Consider the following 20,338-nt stretch of genomic DNA (forward strand, 5'->3'; position numbering starts at 1 on the left):
AAGTGGTTCAGTTACGTGGTAGACTGGTACCCGTGGCCACAGTCCAGCTCCATCATCAGACCCTGAGTACTAACTTGTGTCAAAGATCTTGTTGCGACGAATCGAACGAAGCCAAACACGAAGTGGTGTAGTTGCATGGTTGATTGGTACCGGTGACCACCTTCCGGATCCATCATCATACCCTCAGTACTACCTTGTGTCAAAGATCTTGTTGCGACAAATCAAACGAGCCCAAACACGAAGTGGTTCAGTTACATGGTAGACTGGTACCCGTGGCCACAGTCCAGCTCCATCATCAGACCCTGAGTACTAACTTGTGTCAAAGATCTTGTTGCGACGAATCGAACGAAGCCAAACACGAAGTGGTTTAGTTGCATGGTTGATTGGTACCGGTCACCACCTTCCGGATCCATCATCAGACCCTCAGTACTACCTTGTGTCAAAGATCTTGTTGCGACAAATCAAACGAGCCCAAACACGAAGTGGTTCAGTTACATGGTAGACTGGTACCCGTGGCCACCTTCCAGCTCCATCATCAGATCCTGAGTACTATCTTGTGTCCAAGGTCTTGTTGAGACGAATCAAACGAGCCTAAACACGAAGTGGTTTAGTTGCATGGTTGATTGGTACCGGTGACCACCTTCCGGCTCCATCATCAGACCCTGAGTACTATCTTAAGTCAAAGATCTTGTTGAGACGAATAAAACGAGCCTAAACACGAAGTGGTTTAGTTGCATTGTTGATTGGTACTGGTGACCACCTTCCGGCTCCATCATCAGACCCTGAGTACTATCTTAAGTCAAAGATCTTGTTGAGCCGAATCAAACGAGCCCAAACACGAAGTGGTTTAGTTGCATGGTTGATTGGTACCGGTGACCACCTTCCGGCTCCATCATCAGACCCTGAGTACTATCTTGTGTCAAAGATCTTGTTGAGATGAATAAAACGAGCCTAAACACGAAGTGGTTTAGTTGCATGGTTGATTGGTACCGGTGACCACCTTCCGGCTCCATCATCAGACCCTGAGTACTATCTTGAGTCAAATAAATACATATAGAATGTCAGGTCGTTTCAAATATTTTTAATCCTGTCCGGTAGTTTATTAAACTGTACCATTATAAATTATAATACTATAAAAACAGTGCTAGGATCAAAGTCTCTCGTTGCGGTTTACACGCACACAGTATAGCGTTTTACACGGCGCCTGCCGCACACAATGATAAAAAACCTCGTCGTCGCCGTTGAAAATGTGCGGAGCCGACCGACACACGTCCTGCCTCTACAAGCTCTGCCGCGGCACTGAGCTGGCGCAGCGCGCGTCATCGGTAATATAGAGTAGTTTTCAAAAAATTGCCAAAAAATTATAGTAGAATTTCATAAACACTAATGTATACCAACAGTATAAGCAAACGTTGCAGATTGCTTGAGTATGAAAATGACTTCGATATTAAGTAGATTTTCGTAGGAATTGACACTTGTTTCGGAGAGAAAATCGAGTTCGTTTTACTTTGATTTTCTCTTTCTCAAAGGTATGTAGGAAAAATATAGTTTGATATGCCTAAAGTACAGGGTATTAGTAATACAAAATAGCCAGGTTTAGCAGAGTAAAACTCTCAACATTTCCAAATAAGAGCTCGCCATTCAGTGCTTCACGGGGTTTTTCGGAAACGACCATCAGAAAAAAAATCATTACTAATTTAATAAGTCCTTTTTCTAATATTTACAACGATATTTATAAAGATAAGAAGACGCTTTTACTGGAACAAGTACTCATTGTTTCTAATAATGAGCGCAAAGTCCTGAATTTCGTCGACTAGTATCATCAATTTTGCATTATTTCGACTTTTCTTGTAAGAGCGCTCTTAAAGGAATAAAGATTTTATTATATAATCTTTATAATTAATACTTACTTGTGGATCAATCATGAGAGGCCACCTATCTGAATTTGAAAGTATCGTAGCATTTTCAGTACTCATTCGATCGGAGGGTAGTCCTTCATTTTGCCACATCGCAATAGTCGTATCATCGGTCAACATTGTTAACGGATCTAGTCCTTCTGTTATTGGTATTGGTGGCTAAAACAACCAAATTGTCATAACTTAGTTATCAATTTGTACAAGTAAAAACTTTGCTTCAATGGTTCATGTTAATATTGTTAATATTGTTAATACTAAGTATACTAACCTCCAAAGTCTTCATAAATACAAGCCAGTTTTTATGGAGTAAATCCAATCTGTACTGTTTAGTGAAGCAGCCCACATAAGATATGAACGCGCATACAAGTAGCACATCTCCAGGTAACGTTGTACTCTGCTGCATGAAGCTAAAAATATTTATTGAAAACTGCTAGAAATTTTTAAAGTATATATAATGATGACACATAAAACAGTGTTACTCACAAAATTTTCACAGAGCTTCGTAATCTTAGCTAGCGTGACATATGTGTGTATGGGTAAAATTGAAAAAATATTTTTTGATAAGTAAATATAATAAGTTACTTAGAATATAAACTTACTTTGAAACCGCTTCTGCCCATCTGACATTCTCACTTGCCAAACCATTAACCAATCTGTTAGCGAGTTGAATAGTTCTATTTGTGGCATCGGCTTCTTGTTGACATTTTAGCTTCTCTGCTGTTGCCTTTTCGAAATCAGCAGTCAATGTTGCTAACTGTTCTTCTAAAGACTACAAAGAAATAGTTGTGTGAAGTAATTAATCATTAACTTTCTCTGTATCTATATATAAAGGTAAAGTATTGATACTTACACCAACTTTAGCTTTAATAGCTTTCAACTTCTCAGAAGCTGCAGCCAATTCGGCGTTGGCAGCTGCCAAAGCTTTCCGTTTAGGTTCAACGTCACAGAACACCTCAAAGAATTTGATAATGTTTATGACCCACGCACAAAGACCTGCTGCGGCACCTGACTTTGATCTAATAAATTCTGCAAAAAAACAATTTCTGAGTAGTCGTATACCTACATTTAGTTACACAAAAAAAAGGAAAGTGGCATTTTCATATATCGATAATGCAAAAAAATTTACTTGGCTACTACAGTCAGAATAAAAATACCTGGTTCAAATTCTGAATCTTTTAGATACGGCTGAATAGCTTTTATCACATCTGGATGAATATTTTCCTTGTCATAATTCACAAGCGCCTCCAAAAACGTATCTACTTTTGCCATTACGACCTGCAATACAAATCATATTAAAATTTAATCAGAACAAACAATAACTGCGAACTTTAATGGCCTTATTATTTTATAAACAATTAAAACCAAAATATTACTTTGCTAATCCGCGAAAAGATAACGTGCTAGTCAATCAGTGCTAACCCGTTATACTTACTTGCGTATTTTTACATGCAATTAATATTCCCACCCTCCCACCGCAAAAATAAATACGCAAATAAATATAACAAACCACCACCAAAAGAATAAACCTCGACACGTGTTTCGCCTCTCTACGAGGCATCCTCAGGAGTTGTTGACGGTCTGACGCCCGGCAACGGAATAACCTGTCTAGAATGGTCGGCCATATTTATACCTTGACCACTCCCCCTACCGTGCAAGTGTGAGTGAGATGGAAAAATTCGTAATAACGGCGATGACGCAATATTCAATTGTTCGTTAAGAATCATGCCCCTATTGTTGTACCTAATTATTTCCAGTTGTTCCAGAACACCCAAACGCAATCCCTTTTCGCAAACATGTAAAATATCGAAAGAATGATTCTCAGATAAAGTGTGACCTGTATCTAATAAGTGCTTTGCAAAATTGGACTTCTCTGGATGGTTATCACGCTATTTATAAACACGCTACAAGTCTCAATTAGCTATTAATAGTTCCTGTCATTTTCGTTTATGTATTTTGTATGATGGGGTTAAGACATAAATTAATTAATTGAAGCTTGTAAATAAGAGGGTTACTAGTTAGTAAAGTCTTGTGAGATTATATAAATACCTTAGCTGCCTTCCAGCTCCTATCCTTAGGGATTTTTCCACCGGGAGCTAATAACACCATCACAGCAGCCGTAACATTAGTGACTGCGCCTGGAGGTGACCCAAAAGACTTCAGTTCAGTAAGATTAGCTTTGTTTAATGTGTTTAAAGCTTCTTGTGCAGCTATAAGCGCCGGTTCTGCTTTGATGAGGTCCTCTTCGCAATCCTTTTGTTTCTTAGATACTTCTTCTGCAATTACTGCTACTTTTTCTTCTTCCTCATCAGCTATAATTTAAAACAATGCACATAGATAATAGTTTTAATATTTATTTACTATGATCTTTACTGCATTCATGTTTATTACCTAAAGCTTTTTCGCTCTGTACTTTAGCTGTTTCAACACCAACTCGTTCAATAAGTTTATCAGCCGCTTCATTTTTTTGTTGCAACTCAATTTCTTGGATAGCTAATTTTGCTTTCAATTCGTCGACTTGTGATGCTGTGCTGCGTAGTTTTTCTAAACCATTTTCTAATCTAAAAAAAAATTAAACATTTTTTTCATTATACAACTAAAACAAGTAGATTTTAATTTCGCGGGATAATTTTTAAATAATCGTTATTTATTTTAATAATTACCTAGTTATCTTAGCTCGCAGTTCATCAGTTTTATTATAAACTAATTTTGAATACAAACTGATCTGCTCAAGATAACTTTTTGGAGTTGTATAATTGTACCTCCTTTCATTCGCTAAATACGCTTTTGAAATAGTGTTCACCGATGTATGGACATACGCCATGAATCTAGAAATTGAATCCCGTAGGGCGACCTGCAACGTATACATTAAATTAAAGTAAAATCTCTTCAAAATGATTGAGGCCAAAACAAAAGTTCATTTGCTACACTGGGCATTGAGCAACTGCTATAATAGCTGTACCATTATTTATAAATAAAAAATAAAAAAATCTTACCGGTAAAACACTTAGTTCTTCCAAAAACCGCATAGACACAGAAACAAGGGCTTCTTGTGGCCATTCATGAAACCAATTTATTGAAGTGCAATTGATCAGAGCAGGGAATTTTCGAGATCGTACTCTCAATGTAGAACCCACTGGCGAGAAGCACAGTACGACTTTCAATTGTCTTCGAACTCTGTCTATAAAGAATTTCCAGCAAACTTCTCTTGTGTCTGGAAGACCTGCTCCTTTCACCTATGCAAATAATCAAGTGTCATCTTTTGATTGAAAAGTAAACCAAATAGCATATTTCATTTCATCATATTGTTGTCTTTTTTTTATTAGCCTAGTTTGGTGTCCCACTGCTGGGCAAAGGCCTATTTTTATCTTATTTAAGCTAAATATGTATAGATACCAGTTTGAACGATTACCTCATTTCTAACACCAGCAAGAATATTTTCAATTTCATCATCGGGAAACAAGTCTGCAACTTCACCAGACGCCAACATATCATTGATAAGAACTAAGAATTGCTCATTGGCAACTTGAGCATCGGTCATCAAGAACATTATACCCACATTCTTTAGTCCAGTTTTGATGTATAGATTTGATAGTTCTTTCTAAAAAAAACACAATACAATTAGTTAATTACACAAACGGGTCTACCGCGATATACTTTCATTCTTGTGGTCTTTCCGTGCAGTCCAACTCAGCTGAAACGTCTGAATTTAAGGTAAAAAGAATGAAAGTATATCGCGGTATACCTGTTTGTGTAATCACTAATCAAATATGTACAAAACGCGAGAGTTTAAAGTGTTACAATACAATTAACCACCTATCATTTTGTTATTGTTGATATTTTTAATTATCAATGTATATTTTCAAATTGATATGATTGCAAACTTGGTAATACCTTAAGATCTGTGACCCCGTAACCTTTCTTCAATTGAATTTGAATTACTTCCAAACTTGATATAAAGGCAGCTAAGCGTGAAAGTGACTGTTTTCCAGAACCTCCTACGCCTACTAATAAAGCACTTCCTCTTGGACTTTCTAGGATACGGTTAATTCTGAAAGAATAAAAATAAATAAGAGACGATTTAAAGATTTCCATAACTTTCCATTGAACAAAAAGACACCTTTTTTTCAAACATTTTATAGAGTTAGACCAAGACAAGTCTGCAACGATTTTGATACCCCACGCTATGCAAGTGTTATTTTAAACGTCAAACCTCTATGAAATTATGACGTATAATACAATAACGTACTGTAGCGTAATAACACTTGCATTGCGTGTGCTATCAAAACCGTTGCAGACTTATCTTGGTCTAACTCTAAATAATGCCGTAGGCAACTAGTTCAAAAATGGAACGTAAGCTTGTGTCATGTAAATACGTTCGAGAGAAACCGCCTGTTGTTACTTCTATTCTCTTTCTTTATGTTACTGTACCTACATTTATTGTAAACTACGAGTATGTAAGGTGTGCAATAAAGACTATTGTATTGTACGTTCCTTCTAATTACAGAGAGCAGTAGCAGGGTAATTTCTTGTGATTTAATCAATTTACTTTTTATTTACTATCTTCAGTAGGTACATACTTACTATATTATTTTATTACCTGCAAATATGCATCATAGCATCTTCAAACAGCACTAAATTCATAGCAGCTATAAGATCATTGTAGCTCGCCATTGCTTCCGTCAGTAATTTATTCAACTTCTCCCAGCTACCAACTGACATGTACTTAGGCTCACCAATGCCACCAGCAAAGTGACAGAAAATGTTAGGTCTCTCGAATACCACACCTTCATCTATTTCCTGCAAGGTTTCACATGTGATCTTCAAAGTTTTCTGCTCCAAATTTTAATAAATCTCTCTGTTAAGAAGTACACATTTTACTATATTTACCTCAAAGTTTTTCTTACAAATATCAACCTGCATCTTCAGAAAAGCGTCAATGTCTTTTTCTTCGGTAAGTTTATCACCGTAAACACGATGGGTCTCGTGCATCCATAACCGAATTAAATCTGATGTATTTTCAAGACATTCATTGGAACTAAATAGGAGACCCTGAAAATGTTACATCTTATATTTTAAACTGCCTTTGATCTTTTTCAATGTTAGTTTTTGTATTAATTGTTTTGAACTTTCTCGTGTAGTTCTGAAGATTTGACTAAATGTTTTTTCTTTCTTTATTGTCCAATATACAAAGTTTATCTCACCTGGAAAATGTTGGATAAGTCTCTCAAATTAAATATGTAATGGAATTTTATAGCAGTTGGTAGAAATACTTGAGATACTTTATTGTGTAGCGCTATGGAAGCCGTGACAACATTAGCTGAAATGAAAATTAAATAATCGGTACAAATTTGAATGACTCAATTTAGTTAAGGACGTACCATTAGGAAAATACATATAGAAGCTGAATATTTATACACATATTCGTTTCAACTTACCTGATAACTTGGCAATCGCTGGACTGATTCGCAACTCAGGATTGGTAACATGCTGACTCAAAATAGAATGGTAAATATTGTTCAGCGCTTCTGTATTCGGAAAACTAATCGCAAACACGCAGAAATGCCTTTGCAATCTAGGGTTAATGGTAAAACTGCCTGATGTTGGATTCATGCAGGACACGTATTGGGTATTATGGATATCTTTCAGGGAAAGTTTGGTTCTGTCATACCAATGGTTGTAGTCTAAATGTTGTCTAATGATGGTGTGAGGTTGCACTGTCCCGTAATTATCTACTTCAGGCATATTCATGTCATCTATGAAGTATACTAGTGTTTTGCTGCCTGGCGGACCATAGTTGCGGCCTGCTTTTTTTTCTAAAGGTTTTTCTAGAACCTTCTGCAGCATCTCAGAAGAGGTGTAAAAATTAAACGGCACCGATTGGACAGCGTAGTTTTCTGACAGCCTGAAAAAGTTAAATAGTTGATAGCTAGGTAACAAATTTTATAATAGGAAAAAAATATAATGTTATTAGATATATCTGAATGAGGTACCCTTGTAACTTTTCGTTGACCAAGACTGTTTTGCCGCAACCAGCGCCACCAACCAGCATTACTGGATGTTTATTCTTCATCAGTAAATCCAGGAAATATCTTATTCTTACGGTTTCTGCAGTTGGCACTAACACCGCCTGAAATTAAACGAACTTAGAATTAGAACTGCAATCCCAGTTTTGAGTACACAAAGTTGCACATACATTTGGAACAGAACTTCTTTATCAGATTTACTGGTTTCCATTATATCCTTTAGTAAGTAATTTCTTACCTGTAGTGGTATATCGGGATCTAATTCAAACTTGGGAACTTTTTCTGTCCATAATGTAAACTGTTTAGTTTCAGTGTCGATATAGTAATCAAACACTGTGCCGCCAGCGGGAAACTTTACGTTTTTAAATTCATTCACCCACCACTTTGTAAATTCTATAACAAAAGTTTAATCGTTAATTTGCAGTACATTTGTACACTAGGTGACAAAACCGTTTTAAAGTATACCTACCGACTCTATAATCTATTGCAGTATCCTGAAACATAGCTGATCCAAACGCCCAAACGCAAGCGAACACGAAATACATGTCATGCAACTCTTTTGGACAGTCAGCTGGAGTATTTTCAGGTACTAGCAAGCAATTTAGTAGATGACACAGCATTTGAATATGCGCCATTTCTGCTATGGGAGTTATCTTCTTGAATCTGTTTCTTATCGTCTCCAAACATGGCGGAATGTACTTATCAAAAAGCATGACTAGATTGGATTTTTCCGCTGGTATTTTTCGAGTTTCTATCCAACTTGTAACGTATCTAAAAACATTGTTGCATTAGAATTAGGAGTCGATTTTGTATCAACCAATTTGTATTATTTAAAAACGTATGTATGGAACTTACGGATTCCATCCTAAATCTTGTGGATTGATGTACAGAATACCAGCTCTAGAAACCGTAGCTGGAGTTGCAGTACGAAGGTTCGAAATCTCAAACATCAATCTCATTGTAGGAGTAAGTGCTATACGTTCATTACTAGCAAGCGTCAAAATTTTATTATCATCCATGACTGTATTGAGTGACTCAATCCACATAGGATCTATATCACCATCTAAAACAATCCATTTAGGATTTTCGCCTACAATATTAGCTTGATCTCTCATTATAACAGAGAATAGTCCATCTTTCCATTCTCTAGTTGCTGGATTAATTATGCCAAATAGTTCGTCGTTAGTCACTGCCTTTGGATTCAAATCGTTGAAAATAGGTTTCTTTTTAAGATTTTGATAGCTTTTGAATAATGATTTCCACACTTGAGTTTTTCCTGTACCAGCATTGCCTACAATGAACACAGAGTGGCGAACTTCTAACAACTCTTCCAGTTGAACTACTTTTAAGATGAAATTGTCTTCGGGTTGAAGCGAGAGGTCCATTGCAGCTTGTTTTACTGTCCTTTCGAACTCCAAGTCACGTTTTCTCGGTACTTCAAGTGCAGGGAATAAATCACCTATGAGTCCCATGAATACAGGCATATCATCTGTTACTACTTTTGGTATGTTGAAGTCACGAAGTGCTCTCATCAATACTTCTTCTTCTGGTCTTCCAGGATCGCCTCTCTATTAAATAAAAATTACTGTCAGTTACTTTATTGTATTTTTTTAATAATTGTAAATAAAATTAACATCTAAGTTACCTTTAACGATCCAGCTACCACCAACACGGATTTAATTGCTCTCAAGCCCCAATCGTAATGATCTTGCTTCGAAAGCAGTTCTTTACATAATGTGTACAAAGTAATAAATTTCCGCGCTAAGACTCTTGCATCCTGAAACCCTTCCGCTACCAACATAATTTCACAGATAAGCTCGAAATCAGGAACCACCATGGCACAAGGTCTAAAGAGGGCTTTCAAATTTTCAGGCAGTTCGGTTCTACCGGCGTAACCAGGATTCATGGTTATGAAGATGCCAACGGATGGGACTAGGCTTATTATTTCACCCATAAAGTTGAATTTCTCTTTTTTATCCCTGTAAAAATATATAAATATAAACAAAATTAATTTTCTTGTTCGGTTTTTGTTTTGAACTGTATTTTATGAATTTACCTTATAGCATCTTGAACAGATTTTACTTGTACTGCCACTACGGATAATACTTCAACAGATATTCTATTGAATTCGTCAAAGCAACCCCAAGCTCCTGTTTGTGCCAATCCTTTGTAAATATTTCCACAAGACTAAAACAAAACAGTATCTTTAATTTTTTGCGATTTGTAAAAAAATTAATAAGCAAGGATTTCGACTCAAATAACCGTTAAAGCTCATTAATATCTAATTATTGTTATCAATTAAGCCACTCTTCTAGAAACTATTATAAGGGGTTTCGGTAGATACATTTTTAGGAGTTGAATTAATCAAAGAAACCATCAGAAAGATGGACGTGTTGGAAGCTTTATGTCTTTTATGCTTATAATTAAGTGATATAAGTAAATAATTTTGTCTATTCTATATAGGTATACCTGATAATCCATTTGTTCTGAGCAGTTAAATACATAGACCATAATACCCAATGCTCTTCCCAAGTCCTTAGTTGTTTCTGTTTTTCCAGTACCCGCTGGTCCTGCAGGACCTCCTCCCATTATCAAATGCAATGACTAGAATGAAAAAAATCTGTTAATTCGAATTCAACTGTTTTTATTTCAGCGAAATCATTATTGAAATTGGTACCTGGGTTAGGGTAATATAGCATCTGTCCGTTAAAGGTGTGATCACAAGTCTAGGAGTATTACCCAAATACTCGTAGCTATATCGAAATTGCGCATCACAGATGTTTGCAAAACAGTCAAATTCTTTCTCATCCCATCTTTAACAAATATGAAAAAATAGAATTTTAATTAAATCTGCATAATGTTTAATGATGACGATGATTTGTGTTAAATTAAAGATGATAATGACTACAATGAAGATATACATAGCAATTCAAAAGAAGTAAAGCTAATATGATGTGAAAATGGATATGAACCTGAAATTAATGATCGTGATGATGTTGATGACGATGTTTTAACTTTTGTTTAGACCTGTGCCGTAGTTGTGACTGCCATTGAAACGCTGATCCAGCTTCAACTTTCCCTTGAATCATCTTACTAACTACGTCTCTTGAATGTACATCAATAGTGCAAATTGTCATAATTTTCTGACGGTCCTGCTTCGTTAGTTCTCCAATCAGAAGTGTGATCAAAGTGCTGAGCTGGGCAACTTGTTTCTTGAAGTAGTCTTTTAGTGCGTTGTCATAGCCTTCCTCTAGCCTAGCAAATGCCATATTCACTTCAGTAGTCCACCAGATTTGAGAGCCACATAAAGAGACTTGAGCCATGAAATCAAACAGCCATTGCTCTCTTGGTTTCTCTTCGTAAGAAATCATCCCTTCACCGAAGTAATTTCGTATGGATGATCTCATGATGTCTTGTAATCTATTGAGCCAAACTTCTACCTATAAATTAAATTAATGAATCAATAACTGACGACTGAGATCAGTGAAACACAAATAAGTTTAATGTTTTATTATAGTGAACTTACAGCTCCAGTACAATCACAGCTTCCATGAAAAGGGACGTATTCTCCATCTTTCGCTATCATTCCAGCAGCTATTTTGCCAGGTTTGTCAGCTGCTTCGATAAATTTCAATTTTGCTATTGAATCAAAAAGTTTTGTCAAGTGCCTGAGAACAATTTAATTTTGTGCGGTTTTAGTTTAGGAAAAACACATTTTGTGTATAATTTATCTATGTGCAACATGTCTTACCTTATCACCAAATCTGCTTGGTTCCCATTGGATAAGATATCTAACAAATCTGCTGATGAAACGAAGTAGAACCTTGGGAATGCCAGTCTTTTTGTTTCCAAATACTCAGCTAGAGCTTTTTCACAGATAATTAGATCGCTTTGAAGACCGTCGAGTTTTGCAACTAAGCCTTCTTTGTTTGTACCTTTCACAACATTTGGTGTTTTGGACATGTCCGTTGACAAAATCTAAAAAAAGCTTTACTTTTGATCAACAGGCTCATTGTATTTTTTTTTTCATTAACAGACGCTCTTATTCTTTATTTGGGGTTGGCACCTTATTTTTTATGTAATATTTGGTAATATCTACTAACTCACCTTAAATTCCGAATCAATTCTGTCAAACCTCGCAGAATCATCTGGTAACTGTTTCCTAATATCTTCTGAACTCATAAAAATACTCTCCAGATGTGTCCACGTGCGTTGAACTTCAAACCAAACTGTGATCACTTGGTCAGCAATCGATAGTTTTTGTTGCCAGCTTGACACTTCTTCCAAGAAATGAGCTATGAATTTTGAAGTGATTAGATTTTGCAGTTGAACCTAAAATTAAAATTATTATGAAACATTTGTTATGTCTAATACCAATATATTTATTTATTTTATTTTCTTGTTACCTGATTTTCTTCTAATGTCTCAATGAGCTCTTCACTTGCTCTCAAAAGTATGCAGCCAGTTCTCTTATGAACTTCTTGTTCAAATTCCATCCCACTCCACGTCGTATTTAAGTCTTTAAGTGTTTTCTCCATTGACATCTCTTTAACAGCTTTATCTACAATATTCTTGACTTCTTCCTCGCATTCGTGCAAGTTGAGTGCCAATAAGTCTGCCAGCGTCGTATTGGCATCCATAACTATCCTTACCTAGATGATTCAAGATGTTTTAATAATTTTCTCGTTACATACATGAAAACATACACTCTGTCTAACACCAAAATAGGAATAGGGAATATGGAAAACACACAAATTACAAACCTACTTCGATACACTAAAATGGCAGCACAAGAACCTGATCTAAAAATAATGGATCAACATCACAAGAACAACACCACAAATGAGCACGTAATCATCATAATATTAATAGTAGACACACATGTAAAGGCAAAGCCGTGAACGGTTCAGATATGATTATTTGTGCTATAAAATTTGTAAAATATATAGTGAAAGAAAACAATACCATGCTAAATGCTATGATTTGGAAAAGAAGGACATAGAGTAGGTATAGCATGCCGAAAGTTTGTTTGCCTCTCGTGCCTTTGAAGTACTTACAGTGACTTCAGGTGGCAATGCAGCTAAGCTCTGTGGATCATAAACATATTTACATTCGCGAGCATTCTGTACATTCCTTTAACACATTTCGGTATGAACATTCCCTTCAGGCAAAGTAAATGCGTCAATATCAAATATGAAATAATTCAGTGACAATTTCGTCATAACAAAAGCAATAATTGTGCTAGTACAACATCGATCCATGCACAATGCATCAAATATACATTACACAATATTCACACCCATAACATCAGACTGAGATTCGTGTGCGTTCCATTGGCTATGGAGCTAGATGAGATTATTTACATTGACATTATATACATAAATTATAAGAACAGAATTTGAGACTGTAATATAATTTCTTAATTCTTTAAATATTTTACTTACCTTGGTACTTCTCATTAGTTGGTCCCAATGCCTTTCTCTTATCGCCGGATTTTGCAACTCACCAACTGCTCTCAAAGACGTTAGCATATTTTTTACAGTTGCTTCCAGATTTATATAGGTGTCCCAACTAAAATTAACTTACCCGTTAAGAACTTCAAGAATTAACATACATGTTGTATCTGTTTCTTCTAATAAATATTGCTGAATTATATTTTACTTAAAAACAATTACTGTCGAATACTAACCTTCTCATTTCCTTATCCAGCAACCTTATTTCTTTTGCAAACTTTTTACATTCAATGTCCATATTTTCAACATCGATTTTACGCCATGGCGTAGTTTTCCAATCATCGATACTGGTTCTTACTATAAACACGTAATCCCATAGTTGCTATTAAAAGAAAAAGATAAATGTAACAGAATTTAAAAAAAATGTCATTATAACTTTATATGATCCTGACTGTTTACTCGTGCATACAAACATATTATAAAATATCCTTTACCTTGAGCATCCTCAACTCTTTTCTGCACTGCTTCAAAAATTTAAATTCTGGAACATTAACCTCAAATAATGAACCCGATTCTTGTATACCCTTCATGTCTTCTTCCAGGTTCAACAACTCATAATCTACTTTCGACATCACTGCGTACGGATCTCCACATTCGTATTTGAAAAACTGAAATCATTTTATGTGTAAATTTACTAAACGTAAAACGTTTTATTACATATATTTTGAAAGTAAAAACTGTTAACCTACATCGTATCGCTTGAAAACTTCTCTATAATAAGTCACGTGGCTGTCAAATGCTGCGATTTTCTTCCTTATCACTGATACTTCAGCTGCTTGCAACGGAGCTACTTGCTGTTTCACAGTTAAAGCCAATTTCTTTGTCGTTTGCCATTGCTCTGGTAATTCCTTCAAAACAGAATACATATATTGTGTTCAGTTGTTCATTAGTCTTCCTTCTCAGAAAAATTGTTAATTAAGTCATCTCTTACCTGTAACAGTACATTGACTTCTTCAGGAATATCCATGTCATAAAATTTGAGCAGTTCTATGGTTTCTGTTAGAGGTTGGAACATGTCATCAGTAGTCACTGCACGCTCTTTCACATTCATTAAATACCCCATCACTGTCACTAAAGCGCCATAATTTCCTTCTGGTACGGGCTGAAGTAAGCCTGCCAATTTTTGTAATGATTAATAATCTAATAATTTCGATACAATTTTATATAATATGTATTTTACGATTTATCTTACCTTCGTCAGCTTCACGTATGAAATTTCCAAGATCACTTAAACTTGAAGTGACGTTATTCACCAAATGTTCTTTATACATATTGCCCCATTTCCTAACTGTGTTAAGCAAAGCTTGACGGAATGGTCTTACATCAACCTATAATGAAAAATAGTTTTAACCCGTAAGTAAAATAACTAGATCATTAGAATGTAGCGTTTCTAGAGAATTTATTGTTTAGAAACTTTTTACCTGAAACCAGCAATTAAATACTTTATAAGGTTCTATATCTTCAATATCCATGAAAAGATTTTCATAGTGATCGATTTGCTCTCTAAAAGCTTCCATTTTAGGCGGACATGGTTTTGGAGGAACCACGTCTTTATCCTCAGAGCCGATTTTATCAATCTCTTCAGGAGCGAGAATTCTTCCATAAGTAAGGAAGATTTCCATAACTGAATCTCTTTCTTCTAGCCATAAGAATGAGTAGTTTTCGAAAGTTTTGCAGAATTCATTTGCATCTTCTATGACCTAAAAACCATTCATATTTATTATTAGATCGCATATGAGATTGGATATTACATAATCATATTTAAGTTCTTTTTTTATTTAAATATTATATAAAAATAAAATGTTTACCTTTTCTATCGCATTTAAAATATCGTCCTTCATTTCTACTATATCAGAGTTACGCGTAATTTGAGCTTCATAAGATTCCTCTTTCTGAGAATAAATTCTTTCTATCAAAGTAGCCATTTTCAATATGTCATCAATAAGGCCTATTATCAAAGCTGTAAACCCTTTTTTCTCATTTGGATCTAAACTAGGATTGAAAACCATGTCTGGTTCAAGCAACTCGAGCTGAGCTTGAAACAGTGGCGCTAATTTGTTTTTAGGTTCCATATGCTCAGATATGTAGCCCATACTGAAAATTCAATATTTAGTCAACTAGTACTCGTATTCATGCTAAACTGAAAACAAATGACATAATATAGAAAAAAGGAAAAGAAGGCTGGAATCGAACCAGCGTCCTCTGCTATCGCACCTGCCGCGATAGCAGCCTTGGGTACTGGAGGCCTCGGTCAATTTTTCTTAAAAATATATAAGTATATGAAATTTATTTCAAATCATAATTTATATTATATAGTAATGTTTCTACTTAAAATAAAACAAATTAAAATATTTTCTAGTAATAATTCAATTTGTTCTAATACTTCTAATCTTATTCATGCTCCATATTATTAAAATCATTGTTTTTTATCACCTACCTAGTTGCTATTGTCTTAAACAATGATTCTTCGAACAAGTTATCGATAAATTCTACATAGTTAAGCCATATTTGGCTCTCCTGATTGTCCTGCATGTTAAACAGCTCCATGTTTTCTTTCAACAATTTCCTAATTCGTTCTGCTGTTGATGTTATATCACTGTATCGTTTATTAGTTCTCTCTTGGCGGTCGTCTAGATTTAGTAACGTATCCTATAAAATAAGTACATTATGATAATTACTGTAAATAATTAAAAGCTTATTTATAATAAATAAATACCTTTTTGTTTTCCTTTCTTTCAAATAATGGTTGAGATGACCACGTGCTCATAACAGATTTCATTTCTACTAAATTATCTTGTATTCTAGACATTCGTTGATACAAACTGCCAACTAGAGTATGCAGCTCTTGTAAATAATTCCATAAATCTAAAATCAAAGTTGTAAATCAATTTTGTATAAAAATAGACCAAGGCTAAATCCATAAAATATTTTTTCTTACCTTGAGAATTCCAATTTAGTTCATTTTGTGCCATATCTATTCTTAAATCGATAGCCTTTATTTCACTTTCAACCAAGTCGAACTCTACTTTCTGACTATTCTTTCGAATTTGATTATACCAATCAATTGTTATCCCTAAATTAATCCGATACTGTCTGTATGTTTCTTGTTTCTCAAATAACTCTAAACTTTCTTTTGGAAGTAACTCTCGAGTGTCTGGGTTGTTCCGTAAATGATGAACTTCTTTTAGAATGTCCAAAATCTACCAATACATACATTTATTAGTAAAATGTTTTTTCTTTGTACAGATTTATTTCATTGATTTATTTTTCTTACCATAGGACTGAAATTCAAAACTAGATCGGATCCATGGCGCGCCAATATCTTATTTTTCGTTTTTGTTTCAATAATTTTTGGTACACTTACTATCCAATCATTAAAATATTTCTTCTTGAATTCGTTAATTTCTTCAATAAGTTTCTCATATCTTTCAAAAAGCTTCAAGGCATCTTCCGTATCCTTTATCCTACGTGCGAGAAAATTTACTTGAATATCGCTAAAGTGAAGAACTACCGTATTGTAGTATACACCGTGTGTATTATTGCAAAAAATTCTATGAAGTGCTAAAATACAAAAAGGCCAACTAATGCTACTTTTACCAGTTAGTTACCAGTTACCAGTTAGTTAGTGTCATGTGAAAATCAAATCTACAGTAATCAATAAAGTAAAGACGTCTCACAAGAAAGAAATGAATGAAACAGAAGAATTAAAGCCAGATAATCAGCTTTCGCAATTTGCCCCACCCCGATGACTTACGGGTGCGGCAAACTGCGAAAGCAGGCTACAGGCTTCGTGATCCTTGCTGCTAACGTCGTCATGAACAGGAGGCCCCCTGCCACTGGGGGGAGGTACGCATCCACCTCCATATGTCCGTACTTTTGGAGGCGATGGCTTTGCTCTTTGAAAAGATCCTAGAAACAGAAAATACAGTCGAAGTAACCAATCTTATTCCCGTTTCTACAATGTACATAATACTTACTTCGCAAATTTCTATCTCTTTCTCGAGCATTACTAGTATTTCACAATATTTTGCGGTAAATTCATTTTTTATTAATGGTCGTTCCAGAATTGATCCTATAATGTCGATTAACTGAAAGATGTAATCAACGTTTAAATAGATCATCAATTATTTCGGAGTTATCTACTTTGATTTCTATTTAAATACCTTGAAAACTGCCTCTAGATTAGAACAGCTATCGAAAGACTCGACTAATACTGTAGAAAGTTTTAGATCCAAATCTACAATATTATCTTGAAATTCTTTAAAATCATCATCAAACTTATTATCATCAGGATCCAAAACGTCATAAGATTTAGAGGCAAACCCATGAAAATATGAATCAAATTCAGCAGATATTTCCCTAATCTGTCCACTGAGGACCCTGCCTTTCATGCCACCAATTTCTATTTTCTCCAGCTTCTGAAATTCCATAACGGTTTTGAAAAACCACTGTATAGTATTTAGTCGGTTTAAGAATCGGTTCATTCTTTCGAAGACTGCGTTTGGGTGAAAGGTCCATGGTACAACAGTTCTGTCTACAAAATATTTGCATAAATTATCTTTGAAATATTCGAAAGTGCTCCGAAATTTCTTCAGTATGTTTATTGTAACTTGTATACGTTGTGTTGCTTCATCGATGTCGCTATGGAATAACGTGCTTGGATCTAAGCATTTTTTTGCCTGAAACATATTCATTTTCAATAAATTATTAGCACTTTAATTAGGCATATTATATCTGGAAACAAATGAATGATTTACCTGATATATCAGCAAATTACAAATCTGTTTCAATAGGACCATAAGTTTCGACGAACTGCAGTAATACTTAGAGTCTCTCCATATCATGCAGATGACGTGGAACAGTGGTCGGAACAGAGGTTCACATTCTGTGAAATCTGTGTCTTCTAAACCTTGAAAGTGCTTCACTAATGTTCTTAAATATAAATCAATTTCTTGAGCTTCGGCCAATGCTAAAATCAAAATGAATGATGTTGATGATCGCTGTCCATTTAAGACTACATCGTCCGTCCAGTGGGGGAATTGTGTTTTCTAATAAACCAATTAATTTATGTACCTACTTACCTATAAATCAGTATATTACTATTGTTGTTCTATTGATTCCCCAACTTTTGGTCTTTGTCACATAGTTTTATTTTGCTTATTTTTCGCTTTATCAACTAAACGGCAAATGGTGGCCACATTTTTCCTTATGACGTTTGTATGAAGCAGCGGTCGTGCCCTATGCTCTTAAAAAAATATTAAATACTTAAATAAAAAAACTTACCAGAAACGATGTTCTTGAACAATCTGCTAAAGCACGGATAGTACGCTGAAGTTGTCTTCTCAAGTATAACTGCCATGCAACGAACTCTATCGCCTCTCAGCTGATCGTAAATGTAGTTTAGGTTGCTCAATCTAGACTTCCAAAATGCTAACTCTACATGAGAAAAAAAAACAAAAGAATTTGAGACAGACTCAGATTCAAATTACCAATTTATGTAGGTACTTTTGTTTTAATTAAGTACGTTGTCATATTAAAATGGACACACTACGAAATAACAAAAATATGCAGAGCAGCCACTTTAGTTAACATTGCTTATTGCCTTAAATAGCCGAGCAAAGGAGACATGACAATTATGCGCTTGATTGAAAAGTGATTATTTTTAGGCTCGCAAATGTATTTATGCAATTTCCTCGTGAAGGTTTTCTCCACTAAAGAGCAATGAGCTCTTAAATTCTCGGATACATTACCTAAATAAAACCACCCAAACTCAAACTCACCAACAGTCGGCACCGGATTCTGCCCATTATCAAACGCTTGCGACGAATCCTCCATCATCACATCATTGATCTGCTGTGCCCACTTGATGACCACCCCTTCTATAGCGCTCTTCAGATATAAGTCTACTTCCTCGCCGCGAAGCACCTCCTTTTCCGCCTCGTACACTAACTCTACACCCACGGGCATGGGGAGGACGGTTTGGCCGTTGACTTTGCCTTTGACCTAGTTCCGGGCCATTAAAAAGGGATTTTTCATCGTCAGAAATCATTAATAGTTCGTGTTTGACGGAAGGGAAATTTTGGGGAAGGAAGGCAAATGTGTGGTAAGTATCTATGTTTATTGAAGAAAAAATTGTCTTGTCATCTTATCAACCATCCACAAAGGAGCAGGTTTACTAAGTTTACTTAATTACTTTACACTCCTGGATTTCGCCTACCTACATTCAAAAATTTGTTATCAAAAGGAAGTGTAGCGCAGAATATTTCAACCATTTATTGTGTAGGTAAGTAATGATAACATTAATCCGTTATAATCGTCAGTATTCGATGATCTTCCCGTCCGCTAAAATAGTACAATAATGACTTTGATTGGTTTTATTTGAGATTTTCCATAATGAAGAACTTCCCGTACCTACTATTTTTGCTGCAATAAAGTGAACATGTTCGATCATACTGGAGAAAACGTAATTTTCACAATATTCTTACCTCATAAACGGTACTTTTGAGGCTATGTATTTGCTTGAGGATGTCCTGCGAGACCACCAATGGCCAGCCCTCATGATTGAGCGGATTGGATAGTAGTGGAACAAATACCTCGTCTACCAGGGAAGCCAACTCATCGATAAGTCTTGGAGCTAGGTCTCCTAGAAATTGAATATTATGGCTCGTATTGAAATGAATACATCGAACCGTTTAAAAATATCCACAATATTGTTTCCTTGCTTGCCTTACATTTTTTTATATTGATTTAGGGACCGTTTTTTGTAAATTGGTGTGCTTCGGTAAAATTCGGTCAATAAATAAATATTGTTCATTGGCTAATATCAATAATATAATTACTATAACCCCTTTCACAAATATTACTTGAAGTCATGACCTGAGACATA

General features: G+C 35.2%; 1 protein-coding gene across 1 annotated transcript in view; it reads right to left on the reverse strand.

Annotated features, from left to right (window-relative positions):
* LOC134789609 (dynein beta chain, ciliary) overlaps positions 1–20,338 on the reverse strand; it is a 36,868-nt gene that overhangs the window by 15,889 nt on the left and 641 nt on the right. The window contains exons 2-49 of the mRNA XM_063760180.1: positions 19,938–20,095; positions 19,233–19,455; positions 18,736–18,888; positions 18,210–18,421; positions 17,616–18,131; positions 17,430–17,540; positions 17,220–17,361; positions 16,727–17,013; positions 16,391–16,652; positions 16,169–16,317; positions 15,890–16,101; positions 15,261–15,546; positions 14,874–15,152; positions 14,645–14,780; positions 14,384–14,565; positions 14,142–14,300; positions 13,887–14,060; positions 13,629–13,774; positions 13,384–13,510; positions 12,997–13,026; positions 12,346–12,591; positions 12,047–12,271; positions 11,691–11,917; positions 11,466–11,607; positions 10,967–11,379; positions 10,617–10,752; positions 10,409–10,543; positions 9,996–10,126; positions 9,585–9,918; positions 8,795–9,507; positions 8,409–8,710; positions 8,178–8,332; positions 7,907–8,043; positions 7,352–7,818; positions 7,118–7,233; positions 6,804–6,965; positions 6,514–6,713; positions 5,808–5,964; positions 5,326–5,514; positions 4,910–5,149; positions 4,577–4,767; positions 4,305–4,474; positions 3,963–4,225; positions 3,071–3,191; positions 2,767–2,942; positions 2,516–2,685; positions 2,185–2,323; positions 1,911–2,075 (exon numbers count right to left, since the gene is read on the reverse strand). Of these exons, the coding sequence (XP_063616250.1) occupies positions 1,911–2,075; positions 2,185–2,323; positions 2,516–2,685; positions 2,767–2,942; positions 3,071–3,191; positions 3,963–4,225; positions 4,305–4,474; positions 4,577–4,767; positions 4,910–5,149; positions 5,326–5,514; positions 5,808–5,964; positions 6,514–6,713; positions 6,804–6,965; positions 7,118–7,233; positions 7,352–7,818; positions 7,907–8,043; positions 8,178–8,332; positions 8,409–8,710; positions 8,795–9,507; positions 9,585–9,918; positions 9,996–10,126; positions 10,409–10,543; positions 10,617–10,752; positions 10,967–11,379; positions 11,466–11,607; positions 11,691–11,917; positions 12,047–12,271; positions 12,346–12,591; positions 12,997–13,026; positions 13,384–13,510; positions 13,629–13,774; positions 13,887–14,060; positions 14,142–14,300; positions 14,384–14,565; positions 14,645–14,780; positions 14,874–15,152; positions 15,261–15,546; positions 15,890–16,101; positions 16,169–16,317; positions 16,391–16,652; positions 16,727–17,013; positions 17,220–17,361; positions 17,430–17,540; positions 17,616–18,131; positions 18,210–18,421; positions 18,736–18,888; positions 19,233–19,455; positions 19,938–20,095 (10,166 nt within the window). The remainder of the gene's footprint in view (positions 1–1,910; positions 2,076–2,184; positions 2,324–2,515; positions 2,686–2,766; positions 2,943–3,070; positions 3,192–3,962; positions 4,226–4,304; positions 4,475–4,576; positions 4,768–4,909; positions 5,150–5,325; positions 5,515–5,807; positions 5,965–6,513; positions 6,714–6,803; positions 6,966–7,117; positions 7,234–7,351; positions 7,819–7,906; positions 8,044–8,177; positions 8,333–8,408; positions 8,711–8,794; positions 9,508–9,584; positions 9,919–9,995; positions 10,127–10,408; positions 10,544–10,616; positions 10,753–10,966; positions 11,380–11,465; positions 11,608–11,690; positions 11,918–12,046; positions 12,272–12,345; positions 12,592–12,996; positions 13,027–13,383; positions 13,511–13,628; positions 13,775–13,886; positions 14,061–14,141; positions 14,301–14,383; positions 14,566–14,644; positions 14,781–14,873; positions 15,153–15,260; positions 15,547–15,889; positions 16,102–16,168; positions 16,318–16,390; positions 16,653–16,726; positions 17,014–17,219; positions 17,362–17,429; positions 17,541–17,615; positions 18,132–18,209; positions 18,422–18,735; positions 18,889–19,232; positions 19,456–19,937; positions 20,096–20,338) is intronic.

This window comes from Cydia splendana, chromosome 4, assembly GCF_910591565.1.
Source record: "Cydia splendana chromosome 4, ilCydSple1.2, whole genome shotgun sequence".
Taxonomy (NCBI): Eukaryota; Metazoa; Arthropoda; class Insecta; order Lepidoptera; family Tortricidae; genus Cydia; species Cydia splendana.